The sequence below is a fragment of the Triplophysa dalaica genome, chromosome 25, assembly GCF_015846415.1.
Source record: "Triplophysa dalaica isolate WHDGS20190420 chromosome 25, ASM1584641v1, whole genome shotgun sequence".
NCBI classification, from domain to species: Eukaryota; Metazoa; Chordata; class Actinopteri; order Cypriniformes; family Nemacheilidae; genus Triplophysa; species Triplophysa dalaica.
This window is the reverse complement of record NC_079566.1, coordinates 2,995,539-3,012,075: the sequence shown is the minus strand read 5'-3', so window position 1 is coordinate 3,012,075 and position 16,537 is coordinate 2,995,539. Positions and strand designations below refer to the sequence as shown.

General features: G+C 38.7%; 1 protein-coding gene and 1 long non-coding RNA gene across 2 annotated transcripts; both read left to right on the top strand.

Annotated features, from left to right (window-relative positions):
• The first annotated feature begins 7,983 nt into the window (after nucleotides 1-7,983).
• Nucleotides 7,984-8,528, top strand: LOC130415961 (uncharacterized). Its single transcript, XR_008905999.1, has 2 exons — nucleotides 7,984-8,273; nucleotides 8,445-8,528. It is a non-coding gene; the product is annotated as an uncharacterized LOC130415961 (long non-coding RNA).
• Nucleotides 8,529-8,897: 369 nt separating this feature from the next.
• LOC130415960 (uncharacterized) lies at nucleotides 8,898-15,774 on the top strand. The gene is made up of 2 exons (XM_056742001.1): nucleotides 8,898-15,519; nucleotides 15,691-15,774. Exon 1 carries the CDS (start codon nucleotides 9,150-9,152, stop codon nucleotides 15,042-15,044), a length of 5,895 nt encoding a protein of 1,964 aa, XP_056597979.1. The 5' UTR covers nucleotides 8,898-9,149; the 3' UTR covers nucleotides 15,045-15,519; nucleotides 15,691-15,774.
• Nucleotides 15,775-16,537: the final 763 nt, after the last annotated feature.

Genomic DNA, 16,537 nt, shown 5'->3' with positions numbered 1-16,537 from the left:
GCTAGTATCTAATAATATTATGATTTAAAATTTTATTCATGTTAGTATTCATTTATATTATGATTTTAATGTATAATCATAATGGTTGTTCCGATACCGATACTAGTATCGGAAAGGCCATCGAAACCACATAAAATTCTGGTATTGTTGTCGGCGAGTCCTTGAAACAAGTACCGATCCAATAACATATTCTTAAATAGGACCAAGTTATACCCGCTAGCTTCAAATGGAAAATCATTTCTTCACATGGAACCACTTAAGAGCAACTTAGATGAAATGAAAAAACGTGCTAGCAGTATGTCCGCGACTTAAGAAAAATCAATAATATTACTGTCAAGATTAAAAAATCTCTCAGATAAGAATTATACTCTAGTTTAATGTATGTGTTTATTCATGTTATATTAAGGGATAAGTCTGAAGCACACCAAAAATAATTTTATTAATTCAGGCACAGGGCTAGTAGTATATACAGCTGTACACAGATACACACCAAGGTATCAGATCAATACTCGGTATCAGCCGATACCCTGAGCCCAGGTATCAGAATCGGTATTCTGGAAGGGAAAATGCAATAGATGTAATGCAATGTGTCTACACGATTTAAGGTTCAAAACGCTGTGTTTTTCATGCTGCATCAACTCTTTTCTCCGCCTCTCTGAAATACACAGTTTTTTCACAAACCTCATGGCTCTGAAAAGCGAGGTGTGCTATGATTGGCCAGTTCACCAGTGTGTAGTGATTGGTAGAATACTGCAAGCGTGTGAAGGGAAATGTAATGCTTCTTACCATATTTGGAACATCAGGTTCCTCTTCAATTGTACTGACAGGTACGCCCACCTTGCTTGCGTATACATTTGGGGGTTCTTAGTCAAATCATACCACCAACTGACGTAGATTTTGGGGGTGTGGTAACACGAAGCGTTTCAGGCAGATCTGAGGGAGCATTCACTGATAGAAGGCATCTGTTTTTCTGACACTTTAACTTTACTTTATCTTTTGGTGGCATTAAAGGAAACGGTTTGGCACAATGACATCTAGTGTTTTAGCTTGGTATCGCAGTCTGAATTCAAAATAATGGAGAGACAATTTTAGCCAAGTAACGGTGTCATGATCCTGCCTCACCTTGTCATGCTTTGGTCAAGCCGGCATTTTCCCAGGCGCCGGTTCAGCTGGTTTTTGGGCCCTGTACCTGTGGCCAAACAAGCAGTGCTCAATATACACTGTACACATATAGCAGGATGGTAGAAATTGTCCTGAGCATAAACAACAAGTGATATGTGTAAAGCATTACTGACATGTTAACCCGAGTGCTCTGCTTTAAGAGATGTAGTAGCTGAAAAGAACATTAATGTTCTTTTCATCTAGTTTTTTTCAGCTGAGATGTTTTTAATAACATCTCATGTTCTTTTCTTAGTTTTAGGTAGCCAAGTATTAAATGTGCATTGTCATATGCACTGTCTTCATATAGTTATATTTATGCAGTTATTATATTTCAATCAATAAGAATAATGACAAACTGTAGACAGAAAAATGTTATCAACATCAACAAAAAACAGTAACAAAAACAGTTTTGATGTTTTTGGTATCATAATTATGATTATACATTTAAATCGTATTGCATGTAATATTCCTGTAGGGTAGACGGACGAAGTGTTTATGAGTGATTATAGGCTACTGCAGTCTTTGCATTGGTAGATGCAAACATCGTCTCTTAACGTCTCTTATTTAATATGTGAATAAACAGAAAGCGAGTGAAAAACAAACATAAACTTCAGTTAAAATCTCGCGTTATAAAGGAAGAAATGAACAGCATGAAACTCCCGCTAGCCTATAATATAGTTGTCTGTAGACTAAGAAATAACTGTTTTTATTTCAGGAAGGAACACCTGGCAACAAACGGACCGATGCACCAAATGTGAAAGTTTGAGGCGATGGTGCATTTCAGTGCCCACACAGATGAAAAAGCAGCAAACAATTGTGAACTATAGCAAGTAAATGGGGGGAAATATGGTAACAGAAACAAAAGACAGCGTTCAAGTAATCCAGTAAGCATATAAATCATTTTTATTTAATGTCTCACTGTGTCCAATGACAGTCATAGTAGACACAAGGCAAAGCAAAAAAGTAACATAATATTAAAATAATTATAACACATGCTCTAATGACAGGCCTCCTTTGTTTTTAGAGATGTAGATAAGGTCCTTTTCAGCTGTTATGGGTGTAGGCATCTGCTTGATGGGCACATTTTGTTTTCTGTGATGTCCACCTATTTAAACCTTGTGAGACGCAAACAAGGTCCTTTTCAAATATCAGATATATCACATATATGAGTAGTTTTACATCGCCAAAGAACCGTTAAAAACCAGACCTCCATACATGTTTACAGAGGCACATATACTGCAATCAATTTCGATTTTCTTCAAAAGTGTCGTGTAGAAAGTCTGGTGGCGTTTTATGTTGTAAGGCACCTTTAAGGCACCAGCTCCGAAAACTATTGCTTCTTGATCTGATATTGTCTGGTGTCATTCCAACTGGTTTGTGTAGGTCGCAAAATAATGTGTAGCCTAAAACAAATTTCAAATGTGTTGTTATGAACTAGATCCCAGGGGATTGCACATACTTAGAAGCAAAATGTATAGGATGATGCAATATAAGTCGCTTTGGGTTAAAGCGTCTGCCAAATGCAGAAATGTAAAAATTATAGGGAGTTTGCATAGACAAATTTACCTTTTTTAAGACACATTGACTTGATTGTACAAACTGTATCCCCTAAACCCCTTAAACACACACTTTTATACACAGCCAATATATCTTTGCGAAGAAAGATGGCATAAGGGTATGTAGGCCTAGTGGTATTATTATTAAGGTGTGAGGTACTTTATGGCTTTTAGAGCATCGTTTCGAACGTCTGTAGTTTCTCACACAACCAGCAGGGGTCGACTTGCACCTTAAAACTAAATGCCTATAACTTCAGACTGCCTGGTCATAATTCTGTAAATTTATACAAAGACGTCTAGATTTTCCTTTCACTGTTAATGTTTAAAGTCATAAGAGCTCTGGGGTTTGCTGGACAGATTGAAACTGTATCTAATTATTATAATCGAATGTGAAAATCGAATATACCACAAGTCTTGTATTTAAGTGTACAAGCAGATGGCAGTGTTAACCACGGCAAGACTCTGTCAATTCTACTGACCTTGAATCGTGCTTACCTAAGTTAACTTCACCCTGACCTAAACATGTCAGGCCTCGACTGCAGACTGTCTCAGTGTAACTTCACTATTTCAGTCTGATAAACAATGATTCGGTTCACAGACTATTTCAAGCTTAGAGAGAATTTAGAGCTCAAAATGAACACCTAAACTAACCTATCTGTCTGTATTCCTGTGGTGGAAATGTATAAAATGTATAAAACATGAAACAATATTAACTTTATATTGTACATCTGTAGATGGAAAAGAGCAATGTATTATATTTATCAGAAATGAAACAGAAACAAATTCTTTAGAATAAAATCAGTTTTCACATCGCATTGACTTAAAGTTGAGCACATATCCTCAACCCAGAGGATCCTCAAACTCATACACAGAACACAGTGAGGAGTGCAAGTTTATTGAAGGACACGGACAGATCCTCTTCTGTGTAACAGTGAGGTTGAGCTAGAGCTCATTTTCCCAGTAACCCAGAGGACACGATGTTCTCTTTAACCCCCGTCAGATGGTTCAATCTTTTATACAGGCTCTGATCTCCCGTGATGTCTCATTGAATCAGACGCATTTTAGAGAGAGAGAGAGAGAGAGAGAGAGAGGGACTGTTCCCGGTCAGGGAAAAACAGGACCAGAGAGAGAACAAGATGAGATAAGCTCGGAACTGACCTCTTAACTGTAACTGGATCATTTTGGTAATGTATTGTTTTGTAATGTAAAGAAAGGTTGTGTATTAAATGTTACAACATAATTTAAGAACTATACTCAATGATATCGAACAGTGGCAGGTGGAATAAATAATACATTATTTAATAGAAAAGCCAAGTGACTGAGAGGAAGCTGACTTGAGGTTGTCAGCATTTTGATATTTTTAAACCATCCATTGAAACGTTGAATCATCAAGTTTATCCAACACAACCTAACAGGAATTCTTAACTATTTCACGAGGTGGTTATTTCGTCTGAATTCATACTTTTAAAAAAAGAACACTGAAGCCTCTACCCTAACCCACACCAAAACCTAACCATCACTGTTGCGAAAGCATAGATCGCATTAAAATCATATTAAAAATGTATAAAGATCATATGAATTGATAAGAATCAGCCAACTCGTAAAGTAGTTACAAATGCCTGTGAGATATCAAACAAAGATGAATTTTTTTTTACTGTGACATGAAATACCACAAAACATTGCTAATACATATGTTGTCCTCCCACCATATGTGGGACAAACATTATGTCAACATTATGTCATCTGCTGAAGAATTTCACCTCGACTAGACTACTTTTTATATTAAGACCATCAGAACTGAAAGTGATATAAGGCAACCTGTCCTCAACCCACATGACATGAAAAGTTCCTTTCCCCAATTACTGTTAACTGAATTAGTACCAGCAGGAGAATCTTTCCTCTACCATCATTATGAAATGATATATTGCACAGACATTTTGCAATGATGACACGTATTGGAGTGTGATTTTCAATTGAAACGATCAGGATCAAATGTATTTGCATTACACATTACATCATTCACACATCTGATCAAGTAACATAACCCCTTTATTTAACATATAACATTAAATACAGCTAATAAAGCACATACAAATGTTAAAGATATAAAAACTATCGATTTTTTTATCAAACTTTAAATTTACCACCTGACAAAGTGACACGCCAGCTGTGATTGTTAAATTGCATTGGCTCCCTTGTGTTACGCCCGCCTGTTCTAAACTAGTTCTAGCTAGTCTTTCGAAGGATTCCCCAGTGAGGATTACCTCCTAAAACCAAAAATAAATAGCAAACGAACAGTGTTCCGACGGAAAGACTATCACACGCAGCCCTGGGGCACGTTCAAGCTCAAACCAGTACGCAACGTTTTGCTACGGTTTCCGGGTTGAACGACATGTTTCCTGGAAACGTTGTGCAAGGGTGTTTGAGATGCGTTTTCTCTTCTTTGGTGGGTGTGTCAAGAATGTCAGCCGTCTAATGAAACTGTCTATAAAGTTGTCTTATGGCTTCAATTCAGAAGCTTTGTAACGCAAGATTTATAATATACTGTTTCGGTCAATGTATGTAAATACATAAATACCCGTGACTGTACATTCACTCGTGTGTTGTGTTTTGTATGGTTGAGAAGAAGTTGGGTTTAGGGTGGGATTAGGGGATATCAAATATACCAAATATCTTTAAAGCCATAAAGATTAATTAAATGATTGTTACTATAACAATCTCTCATCATAGCGACAAATAACACAAAGAAACACATTCAATGTAGACAACACACATAAATGCAGTCTGTATGCATCATTCAGTGTTACAAGTCATATAATAGCTTTTTGTAGTCAAATTTATTTTTTCTGACAATCTTTCATCAGTACCTCTTCAATCACATAGCTGACAAAAGCTGCCTTTCCATTTTCCTTCCAAATGAAATAGCGCACGGAAAATATGCCCATGTTTCATTAGCCAATACGGTAACGCCATATTGAGAAAAACTGATATGGAAACACTTTTTATTGCATTTACAAGTCATGTGGCCTACGAAAAAGTCACATGACCATTCCTGGTATGTTTGGGCAGAACATAGAAAGATACGATGTGAGAAATTCACATTATGTAATATCTTATATGATGGCCTAAATGCAGGATGGGGATTTATTAGGAACAGTGACTTAAAGGTGCCATAGAATGGAAACTGTATTTACATAGGCATAGATGAATAAAAAGAGGTCTGTATATGGAAATGACATTGCGAGCTTCAAACACTATTGTTTCCTCCTGATGCGTCTGGTCTGTATCCTGCATTTCATATTCCCCCAAACCTTGTTTATATTTGTTTACAAAGCAATTTTAAGCACAGAGCTTCACTCAACATTTTGATACTGATTTAAGAAGGTGGGCAATTCCACCTATATTGCCATTAGAACCAACATTAATATTCATGACCCTTCGAAATAAGGTAATAACAGACAAAAATACACTTCATTCTTATAACACTGTTTAATGGAAATGCCTCATTACGCATTGTTTTTTAATCGACATTTAAAAAAGTTTTGTGCAAATCTTTAATGGAAACCTGGCTAATGTCGTCGTGATGGCTGTAGGTGTAAAACCTTTGTTTTGATCGGCCCAGAGAGTACACCTGACACTTTTTTAACTCAGAAGAGGTCCTTTCCGGTGGGTCTCTCTGCTGAACCTCACACATCAGTTAGTTGCATTTGCTCTTTATCTTTTTCCTTTCCCTGTGATTTACAGACAGCTGGAGCTCTTCCTGGAGCTCAAATACTGAGAAACATCTATCAGTCTCCATCCTTTTTTATTGCTCTTTCTTTGTGAAACCTGGCCTGAGACCTTAACACGGATGATATGTACATTGAAATGATATTTCATTTGTACATTGAAATGTGTCTTGAGCAAAATTTCTTCTCTGTGATTTTACTTCCTGTCACAGGAATTTAATTCTGTGTGTGGTTAAGTGTTTTTCACATTTAACGCATGTGTTAAAAATGAGCTCAGATGATGCATTGCCAAAAAATGAAGCTTTTTCGTAGGGATCTGCACACATCCACCAATCAGAAGATGATGAATGCCGGGAATGCTGGTTCCTGTGAAATACCTCAGAAAAGCCGAGAGACACAGCATTACACACACAGAGCGTAGACAGAGCGTTTCTCAAGGCAAACAGACTGTGACAAAGCTGAAGGTGTTGATGCTCACACAGGGATTACTCACACTCACATGCACTTTGTGTAAAAATAATCATAGTCATGGGCTGCCTCAGTTCCCCATAAACATCTCACACACTTACATATGTTTGTACTGTGGTTAGTAACTACATTTAGAAACGTGTACTGCTTGCTTACAAAAGAAAGACTTATGTTTAGATTTCAGACTTTAGTTCTGTGGTCTGCATGAGTGGGGGTTGGAAACATTACACAGTTTATAAATCAGTATCAGTTGTGCTGTTGTACAGAATATACGTGATTAAGATAAGTTAATAAAGTGGATTTATAAATTTGGAACTACCTGTTGTGTTAGATTTGTTAATAAATGTTGAGCTGATGTCACTTTCATCTTCTGCGTTATTATGTTAATGATGAGGTTGGATGAAGTTCTTCCCCGGCGAATGTGTCTCTCCTCCCTCTTTCTTCATCTCTCTCTCTCGTCTCATCATCGAGTGTAGATAAAACATGATTAAAGTGAAAACACATCTGTTCAGAGATGAACTGAGAAACATCATCATCTGTCCTGTTCTCTCAATATCACCATCACTCAGAGTTGCCAGGTTTTTGTAATAAACACTCCCAATGGCCAATCAAACTAGCCAAAGCACTAAAACTCAAAATATGCCACTCTCAAACATAAAATACACATTCTACTGTCGCTGTTATGCATTAAACAATAATAGTAATCATTGACATATTTACATATATAAAATGATCAAACCTCAAGATTTACAGCTGCTGAACTAAATCCTATGTGGTTGCCTTTTCTTTTCTGTTACTATTTGCAGATTTATTATCCAATTCAGTTTTATTTTTGTTAGAATATACATTTGGTAGAGTTAATTAGTTCAATATACGCATTTAAGTCAACTACAATTTATTAATGTCAAATTTCAACCCGTGGAATAAAAAATAATTAGTTTAAAAGTAGCTCAATTCCGTGGGAAACCCGCCGAGTTGGCAAACCTGCTGTCACTCTTCCTCTCAAGTCGCTTAAGTGATTGCCCGAGCAAAAAGTCCACCTCTTAGACTACAACTGTAAATGTCCGATGACATATTGTAATGCTTATTGATATGATTTGTAAAGTTCATTGAGGTTTTTTGAAACATGGTTAAAATACAATGTTTAGAGAAAATTGTTGATTATAAATTGTTTATATTGTGTTTAAAAATGAAAAGCTTTTCTGTATGTAATGTTCCTTTAATAATGCGTAATGCGTCACATGACTAAGAGAGGGAGTGAAGAACTGTGGGTCAGAGAGCAATGGATGCGAACAGGTCGTAACACGTGCGGCTCCTTCAAAACGTATAATCTCTGCATATGGTCCTAAAGGCGCACACGGTATTTGTTTATATTTGTTGCATGTTATAATTTTTATGTTTGAGTTTATGTGCTTTAATGTGTGTAATGTAACGTGTTCTGTATTGTAACAATGAGGCAAATTGGACTATTTGTTATGGGATTCTGTTGTAAAAGAGGTGTGTTTAAGTTGTATATGTCTTTTATTTGTAGTTTTCACGGTGTCTTTCTTAGACCGTGACATCTTCGGATCGACACAGGAAAGAGAGAGCAAAATAAAAGTCTAAAAGACATCTGTATGATTCGTGGCCGTGATTTATTGGATCAGTGCAGTTACAGTGAAAACGTACCGCCGAAGTCGACGAGAGTACAGAGTAAAGAAAGACGCCATAAGAGAAAAGACGATATCGCTGGTGTAGGCGGAGCTTCGGTTTGCTGATCGACAGATGACCGGGAGTGTTGATTCTGGCATCTTTAGAGATATCGCGTCTTACCAGGAGAGGGCGTGAATTACCTGTGTTGACAACATCGCCGCAAATCTTCGGCAAAATCTTCAGAGTTCAGCGTTACTGTGTGACGTTACTCAATACCGGAAGAAGAGTGCGACCATACAAACATCAGGTTTGACTGTTAACTTTAAAATTTCTGGACATTTAAAAGGACTTTGATAAAAGGGAAACGTTTCATTGAAATATAATTGTGTTTATTTGATTATCATTACATTTACACTTTCTATTATTATCTACATCGTACAATTCAACTGTTGTTAATGTTCTTGCTCTGTTATATGATCTGAGTTCTTAAATGGTATTTTAAGTGTTACTGGGATTTTTCAGTTATCACTGTCTTGGTCTCAAAGAGTATATAAAGTAGAGCTAAAAAATAATTAAACAAGAAGAAGATAAAGTGCCAGGCACAATGTCAAATAATGAAAGGTTGTTGCAAGGTGAGCAAATGGAGACCAGTCAGACAGAGTTAGAAACAATACAAGAAGTAGAGAAAGGTTCTACTTCTGCCCCTTCTAAAAAAGAACCAAGAAAGTCTTCAAGGGAAAGAAAACTAACTGAAAAAATGCTGGAGCTTAAGCAGCAAGAAATTTCTCAAAAGGAGATTAAGTGGATCAAGCTTTATGAAAGTTGGAAAGATCAAGCGAAAGATACACGTGTCAAAATAAAGGATGAGTGTTCTGAGGAAGACTTAAGTAAAATGATGGATGCCGTAGAAGGACTGGAGACACAAGTAAAAGAAATGTATGAAACCATTCGTTCTCAAACAGCACCTTCTACCGAAATTAGAAGGAAGATGGATTCCTGTACAGCAGTAACAGCAGACCTAATGAGGCTACTGAAAGTACGTATGTGTGAAGTCGGGTTAGAGGAATTTGATGCTACAGGAGAAAATGCAAGAATTCACATGGTGCTGGATAAAGAGTACGCCAACTCAATATTTGGAAGTACAAAATCAAAACACACTGTCCAAAGTAGCCATTCAAAATGTTCGTCCGAAAACCTAAGCATCGCAGCAAAAAGAGCAGAATGTGCAGCACAACTCGCAGCAAAACAGGCTGAAATTAAGATGGAAGAAGCTATAGCTGCACAAAAACAGGAGCTAAAGAGACTGGAAAACCAAAGAGATCTACAAGTAATAGCGGCAAAGCTTAAAGCATACTCTGAAGCTGATTCTAGTGACGAAAGTAGAACCACAGGTAGTGAAGTGGCCAATAGTCCCATTTATTCTCCTAAAGAAATGAAAAAGGAACAGACATTCATTAACATTGACAAAGTGCAACCAAATCAATCTAACGATGATGGATCATTAGCACAAGCCTTGCATGACGCAATGGTTCTTACCAGACTACCAGCACCCGAACCCTCAGTCTTTACAGGCGATCCACTTACATTCTTAGAGTGGAGTTCAAGTTTTAAAGCTTTGATTGAAAGACGATGCACAAATCCAGTTGATAGGTTATTCTATCTAAAGAAATACATCAGTGGTGAAGCAAAATGTGTACTGGAGGGAAGCTTTTTCCGAAAGGATGATAAAGCCTATGAACAGGCATGGGAGCTATTGAACTCTAGATATGGTCATCCCTTTGTAATACAGCGGGCATTTAGAGAAAAACTAAATAACTGGCCCAAGATTAGTTCTAGGGAGTCAGTTAAATTGAGACAATTTAGTGATTTCCTGATATCCTGCAACAATGCTATACCACACATCAAAGGACTTCAGGTGTTAAATGACTGTGAAGAGAATCAGAGAATGGTACAAAAACTCCCTGATTGGGTAACCTCTCAATGGAACCGTTATGTCACAAAGCACTTAAGAGAAACGGAGGAATACCCTAAGTTCAATGAGTTTGCTGAATTTGTGGCCCGTGAGGCAGAAGTGGCATGCAACCCTGTAACTTCCTTTAATGCCTTGAAGTCAACAGAAGAAAGGCCCATCAGAGACGTAAAGCGCCAAAGGGCCAACGCGTTTATAACAAATGTAAAGGCACCTGATAAGTTCTGTACAGTGATGAGGTCGAACAGTGCCGGTGAAAATCAACCAAAGGAATCAAATAAAGTAAATGTCACATCGCCATTTTCAGAGCCAGTTCCATGCCTGTGTTGTGGAGACAGCCACTCCATCCACAAATGTCAGACGTTTGCCAATAAGCCAGTGGAAGAGAAGAAAAGGCTTATATTTGATAACAATCTCTGCTTTGGGTGTCTTAGACGAGGACATAATTCGAGAGAGTGTAGAAGCAAGGCAATTTGTAGCATTTGTAAGAAACGTCATCCAACCCCACTTCATGAAGAACGCTCTTCTGCTGCAGCAGACACATCCTCTCATGCTATCGAAACAGAAGAAACAACTTCTTCCCTTTCTTGCTCTGTTGACAGAGGTTGTGGTGGGAGTACATCCATGATAGTTCCTGTGTGGATTTCTTCATCTACAAATCCAGAAAAACAGATCCTGGTGTATGCCTTACTGGATACCCAAAGCAGCAACACCTTTGTAGACAAAGAAGTATGTGAAGAGATAGGTGCGAGTCTAGAGCCAGTTAAGTTAAAGCTTACCACAATGATGGGAAAAGATTCCATTATTCAGAGTGAGAGAGTCAATGGGCTTCGAGTTAAAGGGCTTCTCTCTCAAAGTCTTGTCAACTTGCCACCCGCCTATACCAGAGATTTCATTCCTCTTGAACGTTCCCACATACCTACCTCTCAGACTGCAAAAAGGTGGAATCATCTAAACAGTATAGTGCAGGAAATGCCAAAGCTGATGGATTGCAAAGTCGGACTGTTGATAGGTTACGACTGCTCAAGAGCACTGGCACCACGACAAGTCATCACAGGAGGTGAAGATGAGCCCTATGCCATTAAGACAGATTTAGGTTGGAGTATTGTCGGTAGCTCACCAAAGGTTGCAAAGTCTACAGAAGTAATAGGTCTGTGCCATCGCGTACACGTCAAGGAAGTTCCACCATTGACACCAGCCACCATCATCAGAGCTCTTGAATCAGACTTCAAGGATACCAACCCTGGAGAAAGGAGCATGTCACAAGATGACATACAATTCATGCAACTATTAAATGAGAAAACAAACTACAATGCGGATGGTCACTTGGAAATGCCCCTACCCTTTAGGACACGCCCACACCTGCCAGAAAATAAGCGGTTGGCTTTGGCACGGCTGAAGCGGTTAAAAGGGAAGCTTGAGAAAAATCCAAAGTTCAAGGAAGACTATGTCAAATTCATGGGAGGTGTTTTCAAGGATGGTGATGCTGAGAGAGCTGAACAACAATCTGAAACAGGAAATGTGTGGTATATCCCTCACCAAGGTGTTTACCACCCTAAAAAGCCAAACAAAATTAGGGTAGTGTTCGACTGTTCAGCCAAGTATGATGGCACTGCACTAAATGATCATCTGCTCGTTGGACCAGATCTTACAAATGGACTGACTGGAGTGCTCTGCAGGTTTCGCAAATACCCTATAGCAGTCATCTGTGATGTGGAGAAGATGTTCCACAGGTTCCATGTAAGCCAGGAGGACAGAGATTATTTACGTTTCTTGTGGTGGGAGAACGGGGATACGAATTCTGAGCCAAAGGAATATCGTATGAAAGTCCATCTATTTGGAGCGGCATCCTCACCTGGCTGCGCAAATTATGGAATGAAGCATCTTGCAAACCAAAATGAGAAAGACTATCCTGCAGCAGCCAACTTCATAAGGAAAAATTTCTATGTTGACGATGGCCTCGTCAGTGTTGAAGATGTGGACACTGCCATAAACCTAGTGAGAGAAGCACAAACTGTGTGTGCCAAAGGAAGACTGCATCTTCATAAATTCATCTCCAATAACAGAGAAGTTTTGGAGTCAATACCTGACAATGAACGAGCAACTGAAATGCATGACGTGGATCTCAGGCATGATGACCTTCCAGTCCAAACTGTGTTAGGAGTGAAGTGGAGTGCAAATAGTGACACCTTCTCATTTAAAGTTATTTTGGATGAGAAACCAGCAACGAGGCGGGGAATTCTCTCAACTATAGCTTCTGTGTTTGACCCACTGGGCTTTCTAGCTCCTTTCCTCCTCCTGGGAAAGAAAATACTACAGGACATGTGCCGAAAGGGCATTGAATGGGATGAACCACTGCCAGAAGAATTAAAGCCACGATGGGAAAGCTGGCTAAATGATCTAAAGAATCTGCAGGGTCTTCAGATTCCAAGATGCATCACATCTGGAAAAATGGAAACGACCCAGAGAATTGAACTTCATCATTTTTCCGATGCGAGTAGTCAAGGGTATGGTCAGTGCTCATACATACGATTGCTGAGTGAAGACAAAGTACACTGCTCTTTAGTCATTGGGAAAGCAAGGGTTGCACCCACTAAAGTTGTGACAATACCCAGGCTTGAGTTATCAGCTGCAGTAGTTTCTTCAGCAGTCAGCAGTATGTTAAGGGAAGAGCTAGAACTCAAAATCGACCAAGAATATTTTTGGACAGACTCAAAAGTAGTCTTGGGCTATATCAATAATGAAGCTAGAAGGTTCCACGTTTTTGTAGCCAATAGAGTTCAAAGAATCAGAGAAACATCAGACCCCGCACAGTGGTACTACGTTGATAGTGACAGTAATCCAGCAGACCATGCCTCCAGAGGCCTCAGTGTGTCAGAGTTGATCAGTTCAAATTGGTTTACTGGACCCAAGTTTTTGTGGGAAAGAGAGATTGTCACGTCGGAGTCAGATCCAGAGCTCTTGGTGGGTGATCCTGAAGTAAAAGTGACACAGGTACTACAAACCAAGCTAGAAAAGGAAGAACAATTTTTGGACAGATTCAGTCGGTTCTCAAAATGGCATACAGCATTGAAAGTGGTCGCTCGAATCCAGCAACTAGCTAAAGGAAACAAATTCCCAAAGCCCATAAATGTCGAGGACTTAAAGAAAGCAGGTGTCGCGCTTATAAAATTGGCACAAAAGGATGCATTCGAAAAAGAAATGGAAACACTAAGTCATGGCAAACTTCCAAATAACAATCAATTTTTCCAGCTTGATCCAGTGCTGCACGATGGCGTTCTCAGAGTAGGGGGGCGTTTAACCAAAGCTTCCTCACCTTTGGACTTGAAGCATCCAATAATCCTGCCAAAGAATGGTTCGGTGACACGTCTAATTTTGGGTCACTGCCATGAGAAAACTCAACACCAAGGCAGAGGGCAAACCCTTAACGAACTGAGAGCTAACGGTTACTGGATTGTTGGTGGCAGTAAAGTTGTAGCTAACTACATTAAGCAGTGCGTTACATGCAGAAGAGCTCGCAGGCCAACAGAAACACAGAAGATGGCAGACCTACCTGCTAACCGTGTTGATCCCTCGCCACCGTTTTCCTACTGTGGCATGGATTGTTTCGGGCCATTTCACACCAAGCAAGGCCGTAAAGAGTACAAGAGATATGGCCTCATATTCACCTGTCTCTCTTCTAGAGCAATTCATGTGGAAATGCTGGAAGACCTTACTACTGATGCTTTCATAAATGCTCTGCGGAGTTTTATAGCAATCCGTGGTGCTGTAAGAGAAATCCGGTCAGATCAAGGCACAAATTTCATTGGGGCAAAGAATGAACTGACGAAGGCACTTAACGAGTTGGACAAAGAGAGACTAACTGCATACTTAGCCCAAAAACAATGTGACTTTACATTCAATGTACCTGATGCCAGCCACATGGGGGGTATTTGGGAAAGGCAGATCAGAACAATTAGGAGTGTCTTAAATTGGGTCCTCTCTCAAAGTGCTGGCAGATTAGATGATGCTTCCTTAAGAACCTTCCTTTATGAAGCCATGTCTATCATAAATTGCCGTCCACTCACCACTGATACCATTAATGACCCAAAGAGCCTAGAGCCTCTTACCCCAAACCACTTGCTCACCATGAAAGCTTCTGTACCGCTGCCACCACCAGGAAAATTTGAAGCAGAAGACCTTTATTCCAAAAAAAGGTGGCGTAGAGTCCAGTACTTGACAGAGCAATTCTGGGGTAGATGGAAAAGGGAGTACTTGGCAAACATAGCACTCAGACAGCGCTGGCATTCCGCAAAACGAAATGTAAAAATCGGAGATGTTGTCATTCTCCAAGAGGACGCACTTCCACGCAATGGCTGGAGACTAGGAAGAGTGCTTGATGTTCGTACAGATGAAGATGGATTGGTGCGAAAGGTCACAATTCAATTAGGCGATAGAAAGGCGAGTAAAGAGGGCAAAAGCAAAAACAATAATTTTTCTATTCTTGAACGTCCAATTCATAAATTGGTTGTGCTTGTAGAAAACAACTAAATTTGTGTGGTAATCTCTAAATGCAATAATGCATGGAATTTGAAGTACTCATTTAACATGAACATGGATAAGTAAAAACACAATTTGTTCTGATGTTTGATTTTGAAAATTACTGGATTTATTCAAACATTTATTGAAGTTCATCATAAATCATAGTAATTTGATGGGAGTGTAAATGTCCGATGACATATTGTAATGCTTATTGATATGATTTGTAAAGTTCATTGAGGTTTTTTGAAACATGGTTAAAATACAATGTTTAGAGAAAATTGTTGATTATAAATTGTTTATATTGTGTTTAAAAATGAAAAGCTTTTCTGTATGTAATGTTCCTTTAATAATGCGTAATGCGTCACATGACTAAGAGAGGGAGTGAAGAACTGTGGGTCAGAGAGCAATGGATGCGAACAGGTCGTAACACGTGCGGCTCCTTCAAAACGTATAATCTCTGCATATGGTCCTAAAGGCGCACACGGTATTTGTTTATATTTGTTGCATGTTATAATTTTTATGTTTGAGTTTATGTGCTTTAATGTGTGTAATGTAACGTGTTCTGTATTGTAACAATGAGGCAAATTGGACTATTTGTTATGGGATTCTGTTGTAAAAGAGGTGTGTTTAAGTTGTATATGTCTTTTATTTGTAGTTTTCACGGTGTCTTTCTTAGACCGTGACATCTTCGGATCGACACAGGAAAGAGAGAGCAAAATAAAAGTCTAAAAGACATCTGTATGATTCGTGGCCGTGATTTATTGGATCAGTGCAGTTACAACAACAGTAAATAAAGTCTCTATGTTTTGGCCTTCTGTTCACGCTTTTCAAAAACTAGCATTTCAAAACACCAATTTGGAGAATATTGGAAACAAGAGCTGATCTATTTAGTTTTCTGGTAGAGCATTACATTAACTGTTCAATGTATTTGAACATCAATTCTTTTTTGTTTAGAATCAAGTAAAGTAATATCACAGCACTTGCGGTTAAATTAAAAGACTGGATTTCTACTGGATTTCTTTCTGGATTTTTACGGCTGAAGTCACGCTTAGCTGGAGGCAAAACAAAGGGAAAACTGGAGGTAGCTAATACAAAACAGCACAGATTCGGCTACATGAGGAGTTTAAAATATCATCATGTTGTGTTGTTTAGTGCCACAATCGACAGAATCAGTCTCCAATTTGATATTTTAACACCATTGCCAAACACTGACGACAGCTGTAGTTAAACATAAAAAAAAGAGGACTGAACAGAAACGATCTTCAAAAATGTTTAAGATATTATGATTTGTTTCTAAAAATATCTCCCGTATGTCCAAATTAGAAAGTGGGGAACACGGTTATTTTTGAGTATCGTTAACTTTTGAAGGCATAGGGTATTCTAGCTAACTTTTTTAGTGAACAACTAGCAGTTAACTATCGGCCAAAAAGGAAAATGTTTGTCATCTCTTTTCTTTAGTTGTCACACGTGCATTAGTTTAAAGGGAGAGGGAACAGTGAGAA

What these genes read in the sequence shown, in the direction of transcription:
- LOC130415960 (XM_056742001.1), top strand. Translation starts at nt 9,150, where the DNA reads ATGTCAAATAATGAAAGGTTGTTGCAAGGTGAGCAAATGGAGACCAGT.